This window comes from Anopheles moucheti, chromosome 3 (assembly GCF_943734755.1).
Source record: "Anopheles moucheti chromosome 3, idAnoMoucSN_F20_07, whole genome shotgun sequence".
Lineage (NCBI taxonomy): Eukaryota > Metazoa > Arthropoda > Insecta > Diptera > Culicidae > Anopheles > Anopheles moucheti.
In genome coordinates this window covers 25,347,721-25,367,959 of record NC_069141.1, presented here as the reverse complement: position 1 = coordinate 25,367,959, position 20,239 = coordinate 25,347,721, and the positions used below count along the sequence as shown (strand labels likewise).

Sequence of the window (20,239 nt, the reverse complement as noted above, 5' to 3'; positions counted from 1 at the left end):
ACCAAGGCAAAAAAAACCTGCCGGAAGCCGGAAGTTTTCCATTCGTTTACGGCGTTCTTTTTCTTTTGTGTGCATGACAGCAGTGTGCGGGCTGGTGGCCCCAGCCATTGACCAAACTTGACTGCAGTTGACTGTTTTTCCGCAGAAACTTTTGACAGCACTCTCTCACCATGCAATGGAAATTCGCTCGGAAGGATTTCTGCCGAAGGTGCAACTGCAAGCTTTTGCAAAACCGTCTCGGCTTCGTATTGTGCACACCAGGGGCCAAAGGATGGTATTTAATTTTCACTTCAACGTACAAAACTTATCCAACGTGGTGGTGGAAAGCGCCCGCAACGCCCGGTGCAGTTCGTTTGCAACCGATTGTGTGTGTGCAATGTTTGTGACGAACCGAACGCGAACCGTAGGCAAAATGGTTGTGTGGTAAAAGTTGTAAAAGTTTGGCTTGAAAAATGAAACATAGCGGGGGTTTGGGTAGGGTTTTAACATATTTAATTTTTAATAGACAGCTTGGGGCTTGTTACTTGACACTGTTTCACTGAGTGTTCCACCGGTGTGGAATTGCTTTGTGGTGTATAGTGTACAGTAAATATCGTTTTTTGCTTCAGTTGTTTGTTTTAAAAAAAACATGCTATAAATATGTTATCTAAATCATCAGATTTATTATTAATTGATGAGTTTTCTGAGTACTATGGGAAATTAAATCTTCTATTTATATTTCTGTTTCTGAGGGGAATCATACTCGTCAGGTGTCAGGGCGGGATGGCTCGGTGGTGTGCCGGTCTTTACACGGCAGGACTGGGACAAAATCCAACCTCCCGCAAATTGAGTCAAAATGACAGGCCTAGACCTATTGAGGTTGTTGTGCCGGTTAGGAGTAGCAGACTCGTCAGCATCCGGTGGGGAAATTAGAATGACACCGGACGATCCAATCCGTAAAGCCACATGGACATGGTCAGAGGAGACGTTTGGAGACTCAAACTAAGATGAAGTGATGATCACGGCCGAAATAATTGATTAATGATGGCGCTTGATCGTGAGAGGTTTTGGAGGGCTTCTCCAGGACAAGCCTAAAATTAGACAAAGTTTTGTTGATGTTAGTTCATTAATGCGAAAAAAAAGGATAAAGACATTGACATAAATGCAGTAATTCCTTCTAAATTCAATGCTACAATGGCTTTACTGTACTGGTGAATACACAGGTATATTTTTTTGTAAAAATCTTCCTCATTTTAGGATAAACTTATTTAAAGATAAAAGCTGGATTTAACCAATTATGAATTGAAAAAGATCCAACAATGCGTTTGAAAACAATTCCAAACCCATGGTAGGAAACATTCAAACATTAACGTGATACAGAATTTGTTTTAATTATTTGGAACATATACAGGAACACTGTTACTCAACAAAAATAGTACACCGTGTAGAACACGAACCAGGCAAATTTCCCTTTGTTGGAATAGATATTCCATTTCTAGGAGGCTTGAACAGCGTGTGCCAAAATTAGTGTCGAAAATGTTGATTCGTAACCGCTTTTCTAATCATTTGGGAAAGCGAACAACATGCTGGCTCTCCCATATTTCCCGGTGGTACTTGTCGTGCCATTACTCCCCATTCTGTAAGGCATCAGGTGACATCATTAGCACTTGGTGGAAGTACATTTCTTCCCTCTTTCTACCTTCGTAATGTGCTCCACATCCGCTTCATTTTGGTCCGTACGTGTGCCATATGTGAAAAAACTTCCAAGCGCGTCACATCCACGCGCGGTTGAACAGACGCTTGAAAAAGCATGTAAAATTTAATTGAAACATGCTGTCTCGTCGTAGTCGTCACCAGCAGCAGCAACAGCACCATCATCAGCCAAATCGTTGGTAATGGCGATGGTGGTACGCAATCGCACTCCCTTCTACAGGTTCCAACCGTCCTCACTCACTACGTGTCCCGCGTGTAAGCTTCAAGCAGCACTCAGGTGTTTTTTGGTTGGGTGTTCTGTTGAGACGTGGAAAATTACTTAAAACTTGAAAATTTAAACACTTACCCGCATGTGAGCCACATCCACAGCTGGAGCTTTCTTCACACGTGCGCAACGATCTTTCCGGTTGCTGCTGTCACACGCTCGTGTGGAACGGAGCTGTGTGGAACCAACCGACGAGAAGTGAATGAAGTTTGATTTTATGTGCTTTCGATCCATTCTGGGTTTAAGGCTGGAGGATAATTTTATGAGTCGATTTACTTACTTTCCTCGAGTGCTCTGCACAGTCGCTATTACACCGATTTTGGGTAGCATGGGTTGTTTATTACTCATGGTGGTGGTGTCATGACAACAGATAATGGCCTACTGTGATACCGACTGTTGCTTAATTTTACGACGATGCCAAATTTGCTGCACGCATAAAATTTAATACGCATGTGACGCAAGTGTTGTAATCATTTTTTGAATCGAAAATTATGTTAAGCAAGAGCAGGAACCCTTATTTTTAATAGGATTGAAAAGACAGCTCCCTTTTACCACCTTTCAATTTCTCCTTTCTTTGGGACTTTTGTGTGGGAAAACCTTTTTCATCTACAGAATCTTTAACGGGTGGGGCAGTTCCAACACTTGTACCGTATCTGTCGTTTGCTTCGGTGCTTAGCATTGGAACTGTATTTGGCAATAAATTGACAACAATATAAATAAACTCTATATGGCATATGTTCCCTTACCAAAAGGCCTCTTGTGAATGATAGAAAATATCAAAGATCGTCGTAAATGATTCTACCGTTAGATGCTATAATAGAAACCATGCTTGTCTTCACTTCCGTAATATTCGCCAGCGATTGCCATTGCGATACTCGTGGTATTGTTTTCTATCACCGACTGAACCAGTAAAATGTCCTGCCTGCGTGTTGTATTGTGATGGAGTATTGTGTTTAGTATTTCGATTGTCACAATTTTTGCAAGTTTGCAAGCCGGTAATGATGTCGATCGGTGGGGAAGATCGATGAAACGGAAACCATCCTGCATTTCGCTCAAACTCGCCGTCGGCTGTTACGAAATTTCATACAAAACCAGCTGTTTTCAGATTTCTGTGAGAGCGATCGCCAGCGCAAGTGAGATGGATGAAATGGGAAGTCTCCCTAATCTCTCGCTCAAAATTTCCGTCGGCTGGATCGAAAGTTCTATACAAAACCGGTTGTTTTCAGATTTGCGATACCAAGAGAGCATGTATTTCAAGAGCTAACATGTATGTCCCCATATTTTGTCAAGTGGGCCATCACTACGCATACCATCAAACCCGTGAGCACGATCGCTAGTGTAAGTGAGATGAAGTGAGATGAGTTTGATGGTATGCGTAGTGATGGCCCACTTGACAAAATATGCACGCTGGAGGGGAATAAATGTTACCTCCTGTTTTGGATGCTCTCTTGGTGTCGAAAATCTGAAAACGGCCCGTTTTGTATGGAATTTCGTACCGGCCGACGGCGGCAAGTTTATGCGCATTTTTTCATCGACTGGTGGAGATTTAAACGCATGCGCAAGAAACGAAATAATGTGCGTGGAACGATCGACATGGTGCGGATAGAGTTCATAGAACAGAATGTTCAAAAATAACCACCTTTATCAAATAATACACCCCCATTATACTTACATATTGTTTTATCAATAAAAATACTTTCGGATGGTGCTTGTTGCGAAACCAAGATCGCGAATTTAAGAGTCGAAAGACAATAATTAATTTGCATTGCTGTTAGTATTTTCAGTTGTTTGTTTGTTCGTTTTTTATTACACTCTTGCCTTTACAACAAAGTAATTTTGTAATTATAGCGCAACAATTCTCGCTCATACTAAAACCAAAACAAACCCGCCGCTGATTATCTCAGTTGTCCATACACACGCTACACATAGCCACACAATGGGATCGTACTGTACAGCATGAGCAAAATGTGGGTGTTGCCCACACACACGCGACACAAAACCACACAAGGCGATCATACCGAAGAGCAAACAGTTCCCCTCGATACAGATCACACACACACGCTACGCATAGCCACACACGGCGATCGTATCGTTCGCTCTCCAGGAATGGTGAGAGCGAGATCGGCTGCCGATGATAAATGAGAGCACCGCGTGATAAGATTCCCCTCCGTGATAAGCCAGGTATGCGAATGAGGGAGGGGATACTTCATCTTGAAGAGAGTGATGGTGTGCGTTGCAGGGTTTGCGTCGTATGTATTGACAAGTCCAGCTCGGTGTTGCTTTGTTCGGGAAGAGCTATATGCGTTGACAAGTTCGGTAGAGCTATCGAATGACCGTCAAATGTTGTTGCTGGCAACGATAACTTGCCAATGATTATATTATATGAGATATATGAGACAATTATATGAGATTCCAAACGAACCAAACAACGTCACGCTGTACATGTCAATATAGTCCCCAAAAACCCTGTAATAATAGCCAACGTGTGAGAAATTCTTCTATCACCGGTAATGTTAACACGCACGAGCGGGCACGCTGGAGGGGAATAAATGTTACCTCCTGTTTTGGATGCTCTCTTGGTGTAGGAAATCTGAAAACAGCCCGTTTTGTATGGAATTTCGTACCGGCCGACGACGACGGCAATTTTTTATGGAATTTCGGAAACGCATTTTTTCATCGACTGGTGGAGATTTAAACGCATGCGCAAGACACGAAAATAATGTGCGTGGAATGATCGACATGGTGCGGAAGGAGTTCATAGAACAGAATGTTCCTAAATAACCATGTTTATTAAATAATACACCCCCATTATACTTACGTATTGTTTTATCAATAAAAATACTTTCGGATGGTGCTTGTTGCGAAACGAAGATCGCGAATTTAAGAGTCGAAAGACAATATTTACTTTTCTTTTCTTTTCTTTCAGATGTTGTTTTGTTATGTAATTGTGATGCTTTTAAATGTTTGCATGACTGTGCTGTAAAACTTCTACTAAAGCAGGCGGCGATTTATTGGTTCGGGAGTTGTTTTTTTTTGTTTCTTCTTATGTCAGCGCTTCTTCTTATGTTATATGAAATAAAACGTTATTTTTTAACAAACTTTGTGATAATTATATCGCAACAATTCTTGCTCAAACTAAAACCAAAACCAAACCCGCAACTCATTGATCCTCCACTGCATTACAATGACAGGGATACAAAGATATTTTACAAAAAAAAAACTTCAAATGCTGCATTTGACGTCCATTGAACAATGTGTCCTTTCGGAACAACTCTAAACCTTTCGAGCTACCATTCGTTTCCGCCATGCCCTTTGTTGAGCACCATAACAATTTACTTATTCATACACTAATTTGATCATCTTCGGGAGCTACACCCTTCTTCAGCTTCTGATTGTTATTCCACAACCCGTGCTCTAACCTCCGGCACAATAAACTTTTCCCCATTTTAAACCCTACCCCATATCCGATTGTGTCCCGGAAATGGCCGTAGCAATTGCCGATAATTATTGCTCACCGAAAATGGCCATAAATGCCAAACCGGGCTGCTTCATCGCAGCCAACATTCATCATCTGCGGCTGACATGTGACAATTCGCAAATGTAATTACCCACATTTGCACGTTTGTGGTCCCCTCGCCGTGCCCGCCGCCGTGCCCGAAAATTATTGTCTAGTGTCATTTGTTTCCTTCCATTCTTTCCAAACCATCGTGTGATACAATTTTGGACAGAGAGAGAGAGAGAGAACAAACAAACAAAAAACCCCCTGACAACATACAAAGACCCCCCAACAAAATACCTTTTTCCTGCCGGAATCCGACATGGGGACACCGACTGGGACATCTGGAGCAGGAGTGCAACCCTCCTCTATCCGATCGTATCGAGCTCGGCTCATCCTCCGGGCAATCGCAATTGACGGGTTTTGCCGGTACGATGCTTTTGATTTATAATTTAATCATAATTACATCTCACGGCACAGCAAAAATCCCTTCCATTAGGCGGAAACACATTCCATGCTCAATCTTGCCGCTCATCTCGTGGCCACCGATAAGACCCGGCCTACCAGTATGGTGGTATCAAACCGGGTGCGGGAAGGATAGGAAACAGAACAGAACGGTGAAGGCGGGGGTACAAATTGTCCAATAAATTTCCTGACCAAACTGGACGGTATATCTTGCTCGCTGGAGGGGGATGTAAACGCCATCGAGGGTGGATTCGGCTATGGTTTTAATGTTTGCTTCTGGTGGTTTTGGCCACACCAGCGGTAGGCTGGGAGGTGCACGTTTCGGGCCTGGGCGTGTAATCTTTCGGTTTAAATCCCTCGAAAATTGTGCAGCGACAGCGATTTTGTTCGCTTATTTTGGCGGTGGTAGCAAAACAATTGCCATGCAAATAAGCAATTTCATGTGCAACAGCTGTGAGTAATGAGGGTTTATGGGATAGTAAAAGGTAAATTACTACTTACTTTTTTTCTACAAAAGGTTTTGTTACTTTAAAATCAGCAAGAATGGAGTTCGTGCGTCCTGTAACATTTTTTATTCTTTGTTCAATGTTTATTAACGTTCAAATCACTTCTTATACATTTAATGCCCTAAAGAACATATTTCAAGATAGAAATAAATAAACCTAGATGAATCAAATGACCTCAGACTGAGAACATTAGAAATTGCGAAAGAGAGTAAGTCGCCTGAAGTGAAACAATTTAAGAATTATTAGAATTTATTACAAAGATATGAGCAATACATGCAAAATAGATATAAAAATAACACATAAAACAAAGAAAAGAGTTGGCTAAATTGTGTTCAAATAAAACCCTTGAATGAATCCAAAGAACTATTCGTGCAGATGGTCTCAAAACGTTTTTATTTTCTATAAAAAAAATCAATTTGTTCGTAATGATACATCGTACCATTTATTAAGCTAATCATTTTAAACGTTAAACATCTCTCAACACATGTCACTAGCAGGAAAACGCGTCCTATACGAAGGATTGCTTGTATCTTCGCAATCATTTTCCCTTCTCAAATGGTGCAAAGGATATTGCGAAAAGAGCACCAACGCTAGAAAGAAAGAGTGAAATAAACGAAAAGAGAAAAGGAGAGAGAGAAAGAGAGATGGTGGAAAGGAAAGAAAGCTGACCTCGAAAAAGGACAGATTATTAAAAGGTACGACACATCGAGTGGAAACGATGCGGTGTTTGATTGTACCAGCCTACTACGGTTCTGTGGGAAATCGAAAATATTCCACACCCACATACGCAGACTCACACATGAGAACGTAAGAATAAAAAAAAACATGGAAAAAGAGAAAAACATGCAATTTAATGGAAAAAATGTCCCCAATATACCTCACACACACACACACACCCTAATTCTCTATTCTCATAATTGGATTACAAAACATTTTCCGCCCGTAGTGTTATGTTTTCCTTTTTTCATCTCCTTTTGGCTGACTTCTATCAGAAGTTGTTTGTGTGTGTGTCCAGAGCCCTTCCTTTTTTTGGCAGGAAAGACACTTGTTTTTTGGCTTTAATGTGACTTTGGTCCAATTTTCTGGCCTACAAGCATCGGAGGATGGTTCAGCAATTCTATTTTGACCATGGATAGGCCGGCCGTGGCGTAAGCTTAAATCTTACACCCAACTCTAAATTGTTCGTGGTAAAGCAAAAGCCAACAACCATTGCGACCGGGGAAGGGGGTGGTGTCCGGAGGCAGCTGTTGGGGGGAAAACATTACCGAAGGGTAGAAGGATAACAACAGCAACTACACGATAAAAAAGGGATGCTTACCCCGGGATGGCCAGCTTAAGGTCAATGTTATTAGAAAATTCATCCCCAGCGGCGTAAGGATTTGGTCACATTTGTTCATTTGTGCCGCCTCTTCATTTACACGAACCATCCCGAACAGAGGGCGGGAAAGCGGGTATGATGTTGTGCCATCCTTCCTTCCTTACACCCGATGATACGCCGGATGGACCCCCTGAACGGAGAACGGATTAATGTAGATTTTAACGCGCCACCCACTAGCATTACCCCGCTGCATAATTTGGTCCTATGTGTCTCCCCGCGGCACACAGCACACGCGGCACAAAAATCAACGAAAGCCGACCATTTTCAAGCTCCCGGACCCCGTGCGGAAAATGGTTCCTGCACACGCGATAAAAATGCGGGAAAATGGTGTGTGGTTGATAAAACGTAAAGCACATACACATTCACGAATGACAAGGGATAATCATCACCGGGACACGGGGCGATCCCGCTAGCTCTCCGAAACCGTGTTCGAGTGTCGCTTCGTACAACGTAATTCCCGACCAGCGTAGTGAAATGAAATTTTACGCCCCACTGCACTTTCACATTATCTCTCATCTGTTGCTTTGCACCGGACAACCAACAAGGAAGGCACCGGTACACTGCCCGGGCGGAAGGGATGTGGAGGATGTGGAGCAATGGCAACGGGGTAATGGGTTTGTACTTTTCGCTTTTCGTTTTATTGCGCGATGGTCTTAGTGCCGGCAAGTCGACCTCACCCGCCCGGTTCACAGGACGTGGAAGGGGATCATCGTCAACTCCAGCGAAGGAATTGCAATAACAGACAGACGGGACTGGCCAGAAGAGCTTTTACGGAAAATGAAGCGCATTTTCTTGCAGCAGCGTAGCAACTAGCGACAGATTTCTCTCCCATTTGCTAGCACAGGATTAGGCGTGAGCTGGGCTTTGCGAGATGCGAATGATTCTGCAGTATCTCACAGCAGTGAGCGTGACGTGAAAGCTAAAGCACAAGCGCCTGCTTTGCACAGGCCAGGGGAGAGTAGTAGCCATGTTGATTAACGTGTCGTTTAGTGAAAAGTTTACGATATTTCTGTTTTTATTCACTGGTGTGTTGTAATGGAACTGGCAGGCTGGAGCACGTACACTTCGCACATTTTGGATAACATCAGCAGCACTTTTGGAAGAATTAAAACGTTTGTTCATGCGCAATTATTGACTACCCAGTCTGAATTTTAACGTTTACTAAGGCAACAACGATCGGATCGTTTACCCGTTTCCGCAATCCTTGATTATTTTAATACTCCCTCGTCAATACCCAAGTGTTTCGAGTTTTTATTGTCAATAATCTTGGCGTGGGGCTTGATTGGGACCTCACCTTTCGCCATCATATCGATATCATCGTTGTTTGAGCTCGTAGCATTCTAGACCTCATAAAAAAATCGCATGGGACTTTTTTCACCACATCAAGGTGCTCTTTTGTTCGCTGGGCAGGTCGAGACTGAAGTACTGCTCAACAATCCGGACACCCTCAGCAAGGATCAACATCGATCGCATCGAGCAGGTTCAGAGGTCTTTCACCAGATTTGCCTTTCGCAAACTCCCTGGCCTACCTAATTACGAGGCTAGATGCCAGATGCTCAAACCTCTTTCATTGCTGCCCTGCTTTAAGACTGTATCGATCTACTGTCCCTTGCATTCCCTCCGTATTCGTCCTCTTTTAAACATCCCTTCATCGCGCATCCCTGTTGGTCGAAGCAATCCTTTGTTTCGTGCTATGCGTCTGTTTAATTCCTCGTGTCATTTTTGTTTGATTTACACCTCACTTTGTCGTCCTACCGTAACCGTCTTCGACCTACTTTGTAACTACTTCCCCTCTTTCCCTTTCTGTTCTCTTATATAGCTGCCTTTCGGTTTCGGTCCTTAAAAGAATTGATTTAATTTCGAAAAAAACTTCAATTGTTTAAGATTTTAAATATGTTTTATTTTGCTTATCATTGTGTCGTTACCAAAGGATTACAAATTTCATCACTACACTGCTGCTAGAATAGTGCGCGTATCCGTAAATGTTGCCGTCTGCCGTTTGTTATGTTTGCTTCACGAAAAGCTCTACTGTTTTTGAGTTCATTTCATACGCCTTCGAATTCTCTACCGGTGATGTGTTTTTCTTGCAGATTGGTTCCATTCATCTATCCCGCGGAATTTGCTGTTCGAAATGCTTCCGGTTACCTGGGGGGGTTTCATCTGTTTTCTTTCACTTTTTGTTTGTTTTTCTCGTTGTTGATAATTGTTTCACGTGTAGATTTTCCGCTAAAAACTATTTCATTATGCGCTTATGGCTTGATCTCACAGTGGTTACTCTATCAAGAAGCTCTTTGTTATTTTCCATTCGGGTACGATACACACGGTGTCAGGTTGACTTACGGTTATACGAAAAGCGGGCGAATACATTCCGGTACGGGAGTTTACTACAACTGCCACTGCTTGACTTTCACTATACAGGTTGGTTGATTGATTGATCGTAGCATTTTGTTCGATTCAAGTTTACCAACGTTAGCTTTGATTTGTTCCGATTGATTGATCTAATTGCATTTCTAACGATGATCGTTTATGTTTGTTTGTTTTGCTGTACGGATTTTACTGCGCTACCGGTATAGTTCAAACAATTGTCTCATCTGCTTCGTTTTATCAGAAGTTTAACTGCCTGTGAGTTTTTCGTTCGTTTTGTTGCACTTTTCTTCTACTTAGTGGAGCACATTTAGGAAAGTTTCCGTTGTTTTTTGTTTTCATTTACGGATAATGCGTATTCCCCACGATACGCGTCGCATTTCGACGATTCGAATTTGTTCGCGTTCCGTTTCCATTAGCTACTTCGAGATTTGCAATAAAATAACTTAATTTTAAAATTACAGTTCACTTTACACTTTGTACAAAATGAATGGCTTATCGCTTTCCATACTACTATCGATTTTTTCTGTTTACCTCTGGCTGTACATTGTTGGTGATTATGGCTAAGAGTGCGTGCCATTCTCCCGTGACATTACTATAGTGAATAGCCGAATCTGGTTAAAACAATTGGTTTAATTTTAATAACTGCTGCTGCAAAAAACGTGATAAGCATGTGCTTGTAGTAAGTTTGTTGAGTATTACGAGTCGTATTCGTTAGCTTCCATCGGTTTTTCAAAGCGACATTAATCTATTCCAAATTCGTCCTTGCTTCCATAACCTTTGCTTCTACTCGTGCCAGAGAGCGTTTGAGCGCAAAGGAAGAGTTACAAATGCATTTCAATTAGTTGGCGCATTATTATGTACACAGTATTCATATCATATCGATTTGTTTAAAACAGTTGCAAAAAATTAACTTTCATTGCCGTAGTCTTTGCATTGGGGATTCATATATTTAAGCCCTTTTTAAATAAAAACCCCTCCCGACTGTTGTGCGCTATAAATAAAAGGCAGTTTTTAAGCCCGGAACAACGAAAAACAAAACAGTCACACAGTCACAACGGCACCGTAACTAATGATAAATATGATTGACCCCCCTTTTTGCACATCGACTGGAAAACAATAAAGCAAGATGCAAAACTGTGCAATAATGAACCACAAATAATTGAACATCACCACATCAACCCTTGAAGCGGTTGCACCGGGACAGTAAAATTCGTTTAATACGAAACGTGCGCGTTGTTGGCTTTTGTTTGTTGAACCAATAATTGGATAAACGTAACCCGTTAATGCTTTGCCAGTGCCGAAAATTGACAGTCGGTCACTATAGTGACAAGTTCGGAAATAAAATCGACACCCACTGCGTGCCGATGGTCCATGCCACACACTCGGCTAGTGCGCTGCTGTACCACGGCAGACAATTATAATGAACGTTAATTCAATATGTGGTTCTTATACTGGGATTTCTGCTTTCCGTTTCGACTTTTACCCTTTTTGTCCGGTTTTATTCCTACCCTTTTGCCTTGCACGTACAATTTTATCGCAATGGAGTGCGAACCGTATTAATCGATTTCGAATCGATTTCACACGTCCCGTTTCTATAATGGTTGCACCAGTTATTTTGAATCTCATCCGTTGCGTGGTAGTTGTTTGCGCATTGTTTTTTTTTTTTCTACTTTCCAATCAGAGCATCATTTTATTTGCGATTATTTTATCATTTTTTGTCGTTTCGTTTTGTTTTGCTCCTTCACTGGCCCTTACCTGGCCAATTAATAAATCGCCAACGGCCGGATACCGGTGCCCAATCATTTGCGACTCGTTATATGCATGTTTATCACGAGTGCTGAATTTTTCATTCAGCATCATTTAATCATTATTCATCGATAAAAAAGAAGGAAACACGGCTGACCCGGTTAATTGTATCGTGGATTGATTTTTTTGTTGTGAGTGCTAAATGTTACTGCAAAAAATAAATAACGCTACAATACGCTGAACAAACGATCCACGCAACTAACGGTTTCGGAATGTTCATCAAAAAATGTTCAATTATAACACTTTTAGTCGTGTTTGCTATTTACTTCCCATCAGCTGTGCATCACAAAGCGCTAAAGCAGTACACGGCACAAAGCCAAGTATGCAAATATGCTGTACATTATCTTGTATCATCTCGAAGTGCAAACACTGGTTCAGTTTTGCATTAGCATAGCCGCGATTAATCGGCCCCGGTCCGTACCGGTGTATTATTTTTCTGCATTAATTGGACATAGACCGGGTGGTGGTACGGAAGCTGCGAAACAGCATCATAGGACACGTGCCCTTAAAAGTAACAATTTGCCTCTTATTTGCGGTCTTATTTGCTCGCGTGTGTTGTATGAAAACAAAAACCCACAGAAGAAGAAACTACCCATTGAGCACCCTTTTGACCTTACGAAAGCCCGTTTGGAAGGAGCCGGCACACAGTGGTAGAACGGTTGAAACGAGAATATGCAAATATGGGCTCATCTCTCCCCGATCCCAGTGGCCAATTCGGTACATTTCTATTAGCATTTGCGCATCGAAACAGCGCTTTTCCTTCCAGCGATCGGATGGTGGGGACGTTGCGAACAAAATCGTGGGCAGTGATTGAAACCAACCGATAAAACGATGGCGTTCCGGTTCGAAGTTCAACCGTGGGAGACACATCAGTTGGTCGGCGATGGAACCGCTTACATGTGTGACCGTTTTTTTTTTGTCTTGTTTCGTTTAAGATATTGTTCACATTCTTACCGACATACGATGTGTCAATGTGATTACGGTACGAATCTACCATTTGTTTTATGCATGGAACGTTCCGCTGGAGCTTTTATTAACAAGGAAGAGGGTTTTGCACAGAGAAAAAAAAGAAACATTACTCCATTCCGTAAACATTCCAATTGATCATATCCCCCAAAAAGATTATTTTTGATTTGTTTTTTCCTCTTAGTTTAAAACAGCTTCTAAAACTTACTGGTGCTTTTAGAAGAGCAACTTTCTACACGCCACATACACTACACAAACCTACCTTCACTACACTCCGGGTCAAACGTTACTACCTTTACCGTGTAAGCGAACGTGCGGGAAGGAACGTGTGAACCCCGATCGATCAGATTGCCGGGTCGGGCAACCGATTTCTAGTGATAGTCCATGCGGGGAGCATCCAGCCCAGTGTGCAGGGTCAGTGTCACGCCACGGTTGACGCTTACCGCCGGATAGAACACACCGTACAGATCGCGGAACGCTACCGAACCCTGCGGCATCTCGTTGACGATGAAATGAAGCGTGTGCCGTTCGAGGTCGAGCAACACACCGACCGTACTGCCGGTCGAAATGCCGCCCTCGACGCGCCGCTCGTGCACGCTGTTATGCTGGAACCAGGACCGCTGCCTATCGATGTACATCGCGAAACCCTTGTCGTCTTTGCCTGTACCAAGAACCGGGTTAAGAAAACAGACAAGAAACACTCACATTAGCTGTGTGCCCAGGTCGTTCCAGGTTGCAGAGCTGCGTTGCGGCAGCATCCCATCACGGCGACTTACCAAGCATCTTATCGCGGGCCACATCTAGCCGCGCCACGCCAAATGCCGGATCTGTGTCGGCAGTGTACTTATCGATGGTGAACTCCCAGTAGTGCACGCCCCGGGAAAACCCAACCGAACCGAGCGCAACCCGGTGCTCCCAGCCGTCCGCCGATACGGTTTGGTTTTCGTTGGAAAAGTTCAGCCCGGAGCAGGGACCGCCGCTAAGGACCGAATCGAATGTAAACCAGGCAACTGGAATGGAAGGAAAGTGGTTATTCATTTTGCGCGAGGAAATCGATACATCGTTACGGGTGGCATTGGTTGTAACATAAACGAGAGCCTGCAGTCAACCGATTCTACAGTATTTTGTAAAACGTTGAAACATAAATTCTTGCAACACTTCAATTCACCGCAGCTGATAATTCACGGAAAACGTCCACTTCTCGCAGCGAAATGGTACAAGTTTTTCTTCGCAGTTTGTTTGATGCTGTCCCGAACCTTCCATGCCGGAAAAACGATAGCGGCCGAAATCAGTAATATGGCAGTAGTGGGAAAATTTATTCCAGCATACGATACCCACCGTCACCACCGGGGATGCTCGGCGAAGCATATAAACATCCCTTTTTAAATTGCGTCCTGCTGCTGCTGCTGCAACGCGGCCCTATCGTACACTAACCATTCATGTTATTTACAGACCACGATCGATGTGAAGCACCGTGAAAAAGGCATTTAAGCAACAAACACCACACCTGAAAGGTGGAATGTGTACGCAGCAAGAAAAAAAAAAGTTAGATCCACCGCAAATACATCGTCCCAAAATGGCGTTACATTAAACGAAACGGGTTGAAATGGGAATAGATACGGTTGGACGGTAGCAACATGGAGTTGCGTCGAGCATTAAAGGTACGGGTAGAAGAATACTGTGGTAGCAATTTTCCAGTTCGTTTTAAGCATCACTGCATTCGATAAATACATCACCGATTGGGGAAAAATGAATGCTAACCGCCATTGGGGATATATCCTCTTCAATAGCATGAGTGATAGTGTGAGTTGCTGTCCGTCTTCAACTGAAAAATGGAATGGAATCACATAAATCCCTCTTATCTGCATTTAAACGGCGCATAGTGCTGAAGTTAACTTTAATTTGTCGGGATTATTCAAATTTATGAACGTTTTGTTTTATCATCCAAAACCACAGTCAAAGTACGGACTATTCCGGATGAAGCGTACTTTTAACTTTCTCGATTTATATTTTTCGCATTTTCCATCCATTTAATAGTTCGGCGCCTGTAACAATGCAAAGCTTAAATTTATCTTTGTAACTTCAAAATGGTAAAAAGTGTCAAATTCCTCAAACAGAACCACCCTACCGTACCTCTGAGCATCCGCTGTTTTCGAGTGTCTGTTATCGTCACTTCCAACTGACGGCAATTCGTGCACCGGGATTGATGGTCTGGTATCTAGCATGTCCGTCCAAAGGCTCGGTCGATTCAGATGGCCCATATGACTGGCGGTTCGGCTGCGGTTATCCTCATCCTGCTGCACGTTCATGCTTTGGAACGACTGTACCGACTGGTGGTTAGTACGGTTCGTCAACTCCATGTTCATCATGACCCGTGCATCCGTGATGACCTGCCAGCACTTGGTCATGCTGTTGGCCAGCACCGTCACATTACGACCGAGCACGGCATTCTTCCGCGTGATGACACTACAAATTTCCTGCAGCAACACGTACAGCTCCGCCAGTAGCAGCAACTCTATGCCGCCCTGTGCTATCTTGAACGCTATCGCCTGGATACAGTCGCATTCGCCCGTACCACTGCTTCCGAACAGTGCCATCGATCTGCGTGCCTTCAACGTACAGCGTTTGTTTAGATTCTCTTGCAATTCTTCAAGTTTTTCGAGTGAACTGTCCGGTTTGATGCGCCCAGCTGATGCATCATCGTTCGCTTCGTCGTCGGTGTATGCTTCGTCCTCCGGTTCAGACTTAATTTCCTCCGTTTCTTTCTCATCCTGCTCACTGCCCAGCTCTTCCTTGATGGAAAGTGGTTCAAATTGTTCTACGTCGTCACTGATACGAACGCTCTTTCTTGATTCCTTGGAAAGATTAATCTCCAGGATGCCTATTGCATCTTCCTCATACACGGCCAGACGTTTCCGTAGTTCAGCAAGCTCATCCTGGCATGCACGAACATCATCGAAAGCCATCGAAACCGTTGCTTCATCCGTCGCCTGAGTGTTCTGCAGCTGCTCAATCAATGCGTTCTTTTCGGCCAGCTGGGATAACAACGAATCCAACTTAGCACTATCGTCACCAACTTCCTGCTGCAGCAGAGGCATAGTGAGAGGAGCCTTATCCATGGCATCCTGTAACGTCTTTATTTGCTGTTCCCTTTCGTGCAGCTCCTTTTCTAGTGTAGCTATTTTTTCCAGTAGTTTTGCATTTTCTTCCCCACTACTCGAGATCACTGGCATCGCATTGGAGGCATCCTTCAGCCCGGAAATGATTTGTTCCAGCTGTGTAATTTTGTTGACCTTCTCTATACAACATTCTGCACCTCCACCAGAATCAACCGGAATCGAAATACTAGGCACGGAACGCACTTTTGATTGAAGTTCTGCGAGAAGAGCTTGGTGTTTGATTAGGTCTTCCCGAAGCTTTCCATTTTCCTCCTGTATTGCATTTAGTTTCTCATTTGCTGCCAGGAGCTCCAGCTGTCCCACGGCCACATCGGACGGTGAGTCACTGGTTAGCTGGTCTAGTTGCTGTTTCAGTCGTCCCAACTCCTTACAATCAGCCATGGAAGTTTCACGTAGAGCGGCATACTTCTCAGTTGTATCCATTAGTTCTCGTTGACACTCTGTTAATTCCTGCCGAAGGTCCAACACCTGCTGTTGAACTGCACTTTCCCCGGCGACTGTTTTTGTTACACTGGTACTTTGGTCTAACTCTTCAAGGTGTTGCTTTTGCTCATTGATACGTATATTAAATTCTTCGATTTGTTGTAAATGTCTGGCGCAGTTTGGACAAGCATCTGCCAACTCAAGATCTACCTCTTCATGCGGGATTCCTTCTATGATCGTTTCAGAAATGGTTGAATGAGATCCGTACGGATCATCCGTGGATTCATCGAAAAGTCGATCATGGGAAGATCGATTCAAGGTGTGCACTTGACTCTTCAGTTGATTCAACTCAAACGATTGCTTCTCATACATGTTCTACAAGGTTTGAACGAAAGCGAAATAGTTAATGCACTCGACACTAGCAACTCGTTATGCTCTTCAACTTACCACCAACATTTCAATTTGTTCCTCACACAATTCTCTACGATGTAGCTCGTCTTTAAGGTTCTGTTTTAGTTCCACCGCCCTCAATCGGTACTGTTGTGCGCGCTGGGCTTCTTCTGCCAGTTCCCGCTTCTGCTGCGTCAGCTTATCATGCTCGGCTTTAAACAGAGTTAGCTCGCTTTCTAATCGATCATAATCTTTTGCTTTAAACTTGAGAAAATTATTTTCAGCCTCCACGTTCACACGATCACCTTGGTTGTTAGCATCGGCAGAATCTGCGGCAGCTTGCAGTGCTTTAAGCTGATCCCGTAAGATTTGCATTTCCTGCTCAAGATTTTCATTGTAGTCCCGTTGGTCAATGATCATCTGGCCAATTTCGGCAAGTTCCTGCTCATCAAACTGATTCGTTTCCCGTTGCAGATCGTGACACGCACCGATCCGTTCGATTTCGGCAGCGAGCAGGTGGTTCTCTTCTTGCAATGCATTGAGTTTTCTATCGAGCGATTCAGTTTTTTCCATCAGCTCTTGTTTGATCTGCTCTAGCGATTCGATCGAGCTGTGCTTCTTTTTCACCTCATCCCTCAAGCTAAGGATGTAGTCGGCTAGATTATCGGCATCGAGACGAACTAGAATCTCTTTCGTTAGTTCTGCCCCGGAGAAGAACTGTTTGGAAAATAAGATTACTTAAGTGTGCACCAGGCATTGGCTAATGAGGAAGCTTACGTGGAGTGGAATTTTGGCAGCTTGCGATAGTGCACGATTGGCGACATCCCCGATGAACTGCGACTGCTTCAGCCCATCTCGCGACCAGGCACGGTAGTCGTAGCAAGAGCTGTACGATTTCAACACACCATCACTACGTTTGCGACTCGGTAGTGTTGGGGCTTCGTTCGGGAACGCAATGCTGAGGAACTGTCTTTGGGTGGTGTACGACATCTTTTCCCAACAGATGCAAAGATTCTGTTCACGACGAATGATGAACACTCTAGCAACACCCAGTACCCATTAATCCAAGACTACTACGTAATAGTGTCATTTCATAAAACCCCAAAAAACATTGGTTACTAAGCAACACTTTTCACCGCCCTGCCGACGAAATTACTTTTTAAATAGGCTCATACTTTCATCTCATTCGTGCAACGAGGGCCCACCAACGAGCAGGGCAAAAGTGACACTAATGAGAAGACGGTATCATTATGTCCTTGGCAAGAACACACTACTTATGTGGTAGCTTGCATACTCACCCGAAAGAATCTTCCCAAGCAGCATTCACTTCGCTTTCGCGGAGTTCTTTTGGAGACAAAAGGGCAGGCAAAAAAAAAGCAATTTTCTCCACCATAAAACAGCAAAGACACGTGCTGCACACCGAGGGTTTAGCTTCCGTGCCCGTGAACAAGTGCTTAATCTGTGTTTGCAAAATACGACCACCACTGTTGCGATGGTATGCATTTGTTGTGTTGTGTTGTGCGTCCCTGTTTGGGGAGGAGAAGTCAGTAAACACGATGCCGGGCGCCCAGCAGAGAAATGCCACACTCATCCGTCTCGGAATAATCCTGCATCCCTTGGCGGTGTATGGGGTTTTGTTTCTTTTCTCCTTCCGTTCTTATACTGCTCTGCGAACCTCACTAGCTCTTCACTTTATTTCAATCAACCACCACCGTCACGATGTGTGTGCTTAGAGCGTTACGTTGCAACAACCGAACCGACTTACCTTCTGCCGTCTGTAATCCAATAAGCTCGGAATATTCACCCTCGCCGGTGTTGTTGAAGGCTTTAACACGTGCGTTGTACATGGAATTGAAGTGCAGTCCGTCGACGGTGCAGATTGTTTCCTTGCCGCAATATACCTCCTGCAAAGAAGGGCGAAAATGTTGAACGAAGAGAAATAAAGGATGTGTTTTTAAAACAAGCGTTAGTATAAAATGCATTTCATTGCACGTACTACAAGTTATTTATACTTTATATCAATTTTATCGGGTTTTCATACTCAATATTCTTTTAACTTAGTAAATATCTTCTTCATGTAACTTTATCATTTTACGATTGTATTTTTTTTTTTTTTTGAAACACTTAACATTTGTGCAACAATCTCTAAAACGCCCACAATTGTGCAATACCGTCTGACAAGTTTGGTCATGAACTGAATATTTATGCTTCTGTCGATTCACTGTCTCCGGTTGCAGCACTTCAATTGCACTAAAGAGAGGGCCCGAATGGTACATTGATGCAGTCAGTCTTGGGCCTGGCTGGTTGACTCAAGAGGACGAGTTTTGAATTTTTAATTCCCCTCGGTTGAGCTTTAAGCAAACCTTTGCCATTCACCAACGGCACGGATCGATGTTTTTCATCATTATCCAGCGTTTCGGGGTGAAACTCGAGCACAACAATATACACTTAAGAGAGTAAAATGTGTTTTTTTCTTCTCCATTGCGATAGACGACACAGGTGACTCATGTAAATTTTATTCCTTTTCCTACTGTCTACAAGATGACTGGGAAAAACCCCGAAGTGTTTTTTTTTTTTGCAATTGTAAGCATGATCAGACGGAGTAATATGAAACAATGCTCACATCCGGAGTATGGGAGTACGACACACGGAAAGGTGAAGTTCCAACGATTCAAACGGTATGTGACTGGGGTTTAACATTAATTACCATGAATCTTGTTTTTCCGTGGCAATCTATCCTCGGAGATCTTGTTCTAGCATTTCTGGCATTCTTGACTTGTGTTTAAACCTAGCAGGATAATTAACCCTGCAGACAAGGGACCTGCTAATAATAATTAATAGATAGAAAAAGTACAATAATTGAATCTAATGGTGATCAATCAACATTGCTGTGAAGAAATAATAGCAATTTGCAGGTGATTGACGTGGTCCGACTCAAGTTTATGCAATCCAATAATATGGGATCAACTGCAACCAGGATCACTTTGGACCTTTGCAATCCAGAACCACTTCTGTAACGCAAATAGTTGGAGTCAGAACGATCTAAGTGTCTTATAACTCTCTTCGACCCTACAGTCACAGCATTTTGAAGCATTTATTACATTACCAGTGACCGGAAAAATAAAATAATTTTCTAAAATGTTAGGAGGGAAAAACAGCTCATCAAAACTGACTTTTGTTTATCAATTTCGCCACAGTATTTTAGTTGCGATATTAAAATTATCCACAAAAAAATCATAAAGTACTAAAAGAGCTATTGTAAAGATTTCAACAAGCACAAACATTAGAGTAAAACATTAAAATCAC

The 20,239-nt window shown here is 43.1% G+C and overlaps 2 protein-coding genes across 3 annotated transcripts in view; both read right to left on the bottom strand.

The window, feature by feature from the left end:
- Positions 1-13,186: 13,186 nt before the first annotated feature.
- Positions 13,187-20,239, bottom strand: part of LOC128303488 (E3 ubiquitin-protein ligase TRIM9) — an 85,350-nt gene continuing 78,297 nt past the window's right edge. For both annotated transcript variants that reach the window (XM_053040458.1, XM_053040459.1), the window contains 3 exons: positions 18,699-18,837; positions 13,718-13,951; positions 13,187-13,602 (listed from right to left, as the gene is read on the bottom strand). In XM_053040458.1, coding sequence (XP_052896418.1) covers positions 13,313-13,602; positions 13,718-13,951; positions 18,699-18,837 — 663 coding nt within the window. In that variant the 3' untranslated portion in view covers positions 13,187-13,312. The remainder of the gene's footprint in view (positions 13,603-13,717; positions 13,952-18,698; positions 18,838-20,239) is intronic.
- On the bottom strand, positions 14,932-17,923 carry LOC128303487 (restin homolog). The gene is made up of 4 exons (XM_053040457.1): positions 17,711-17,923; positions 16,991-17,650; positions 15,075-16,918; positions 14,932-14,986 (listed from the first exon to the last, which is right to left on the bottom strand). The coding sequence occupies exons 1-4, from the start codon at positions 17,921-17,923 to the stop codon at positions 14,932-14,934; spliced, it is 2,772 nt and encodes a 923-aa protein (XP_052896417.1).

Excerpts from the sequence above, each read along its gene's own strand:
- LOC128303487 (XM_053040457.1), bottom strand. The coding sequence starts at position 17,923 with ATGTCGTACACCACCCAAAGACAGTTCCTCAGCATTGCGTTCCCGAAC. Across the intron at positions 17,651-17,710 it reads CTGCCAAAATTCCACTCCAC|TTCTTCTCCGGGGCAGAACT; the intron begins GTAAGCTTCCTC and ends TTTTCCAAACAG. Across the intron at positions 14,987-15,074 it reads AAAACAGCGGATGCTCAGAG|GCGCCGAACTATTAAATGGA; the intron begins GTACGGTAGGGT and ends GCATTGTTACAG.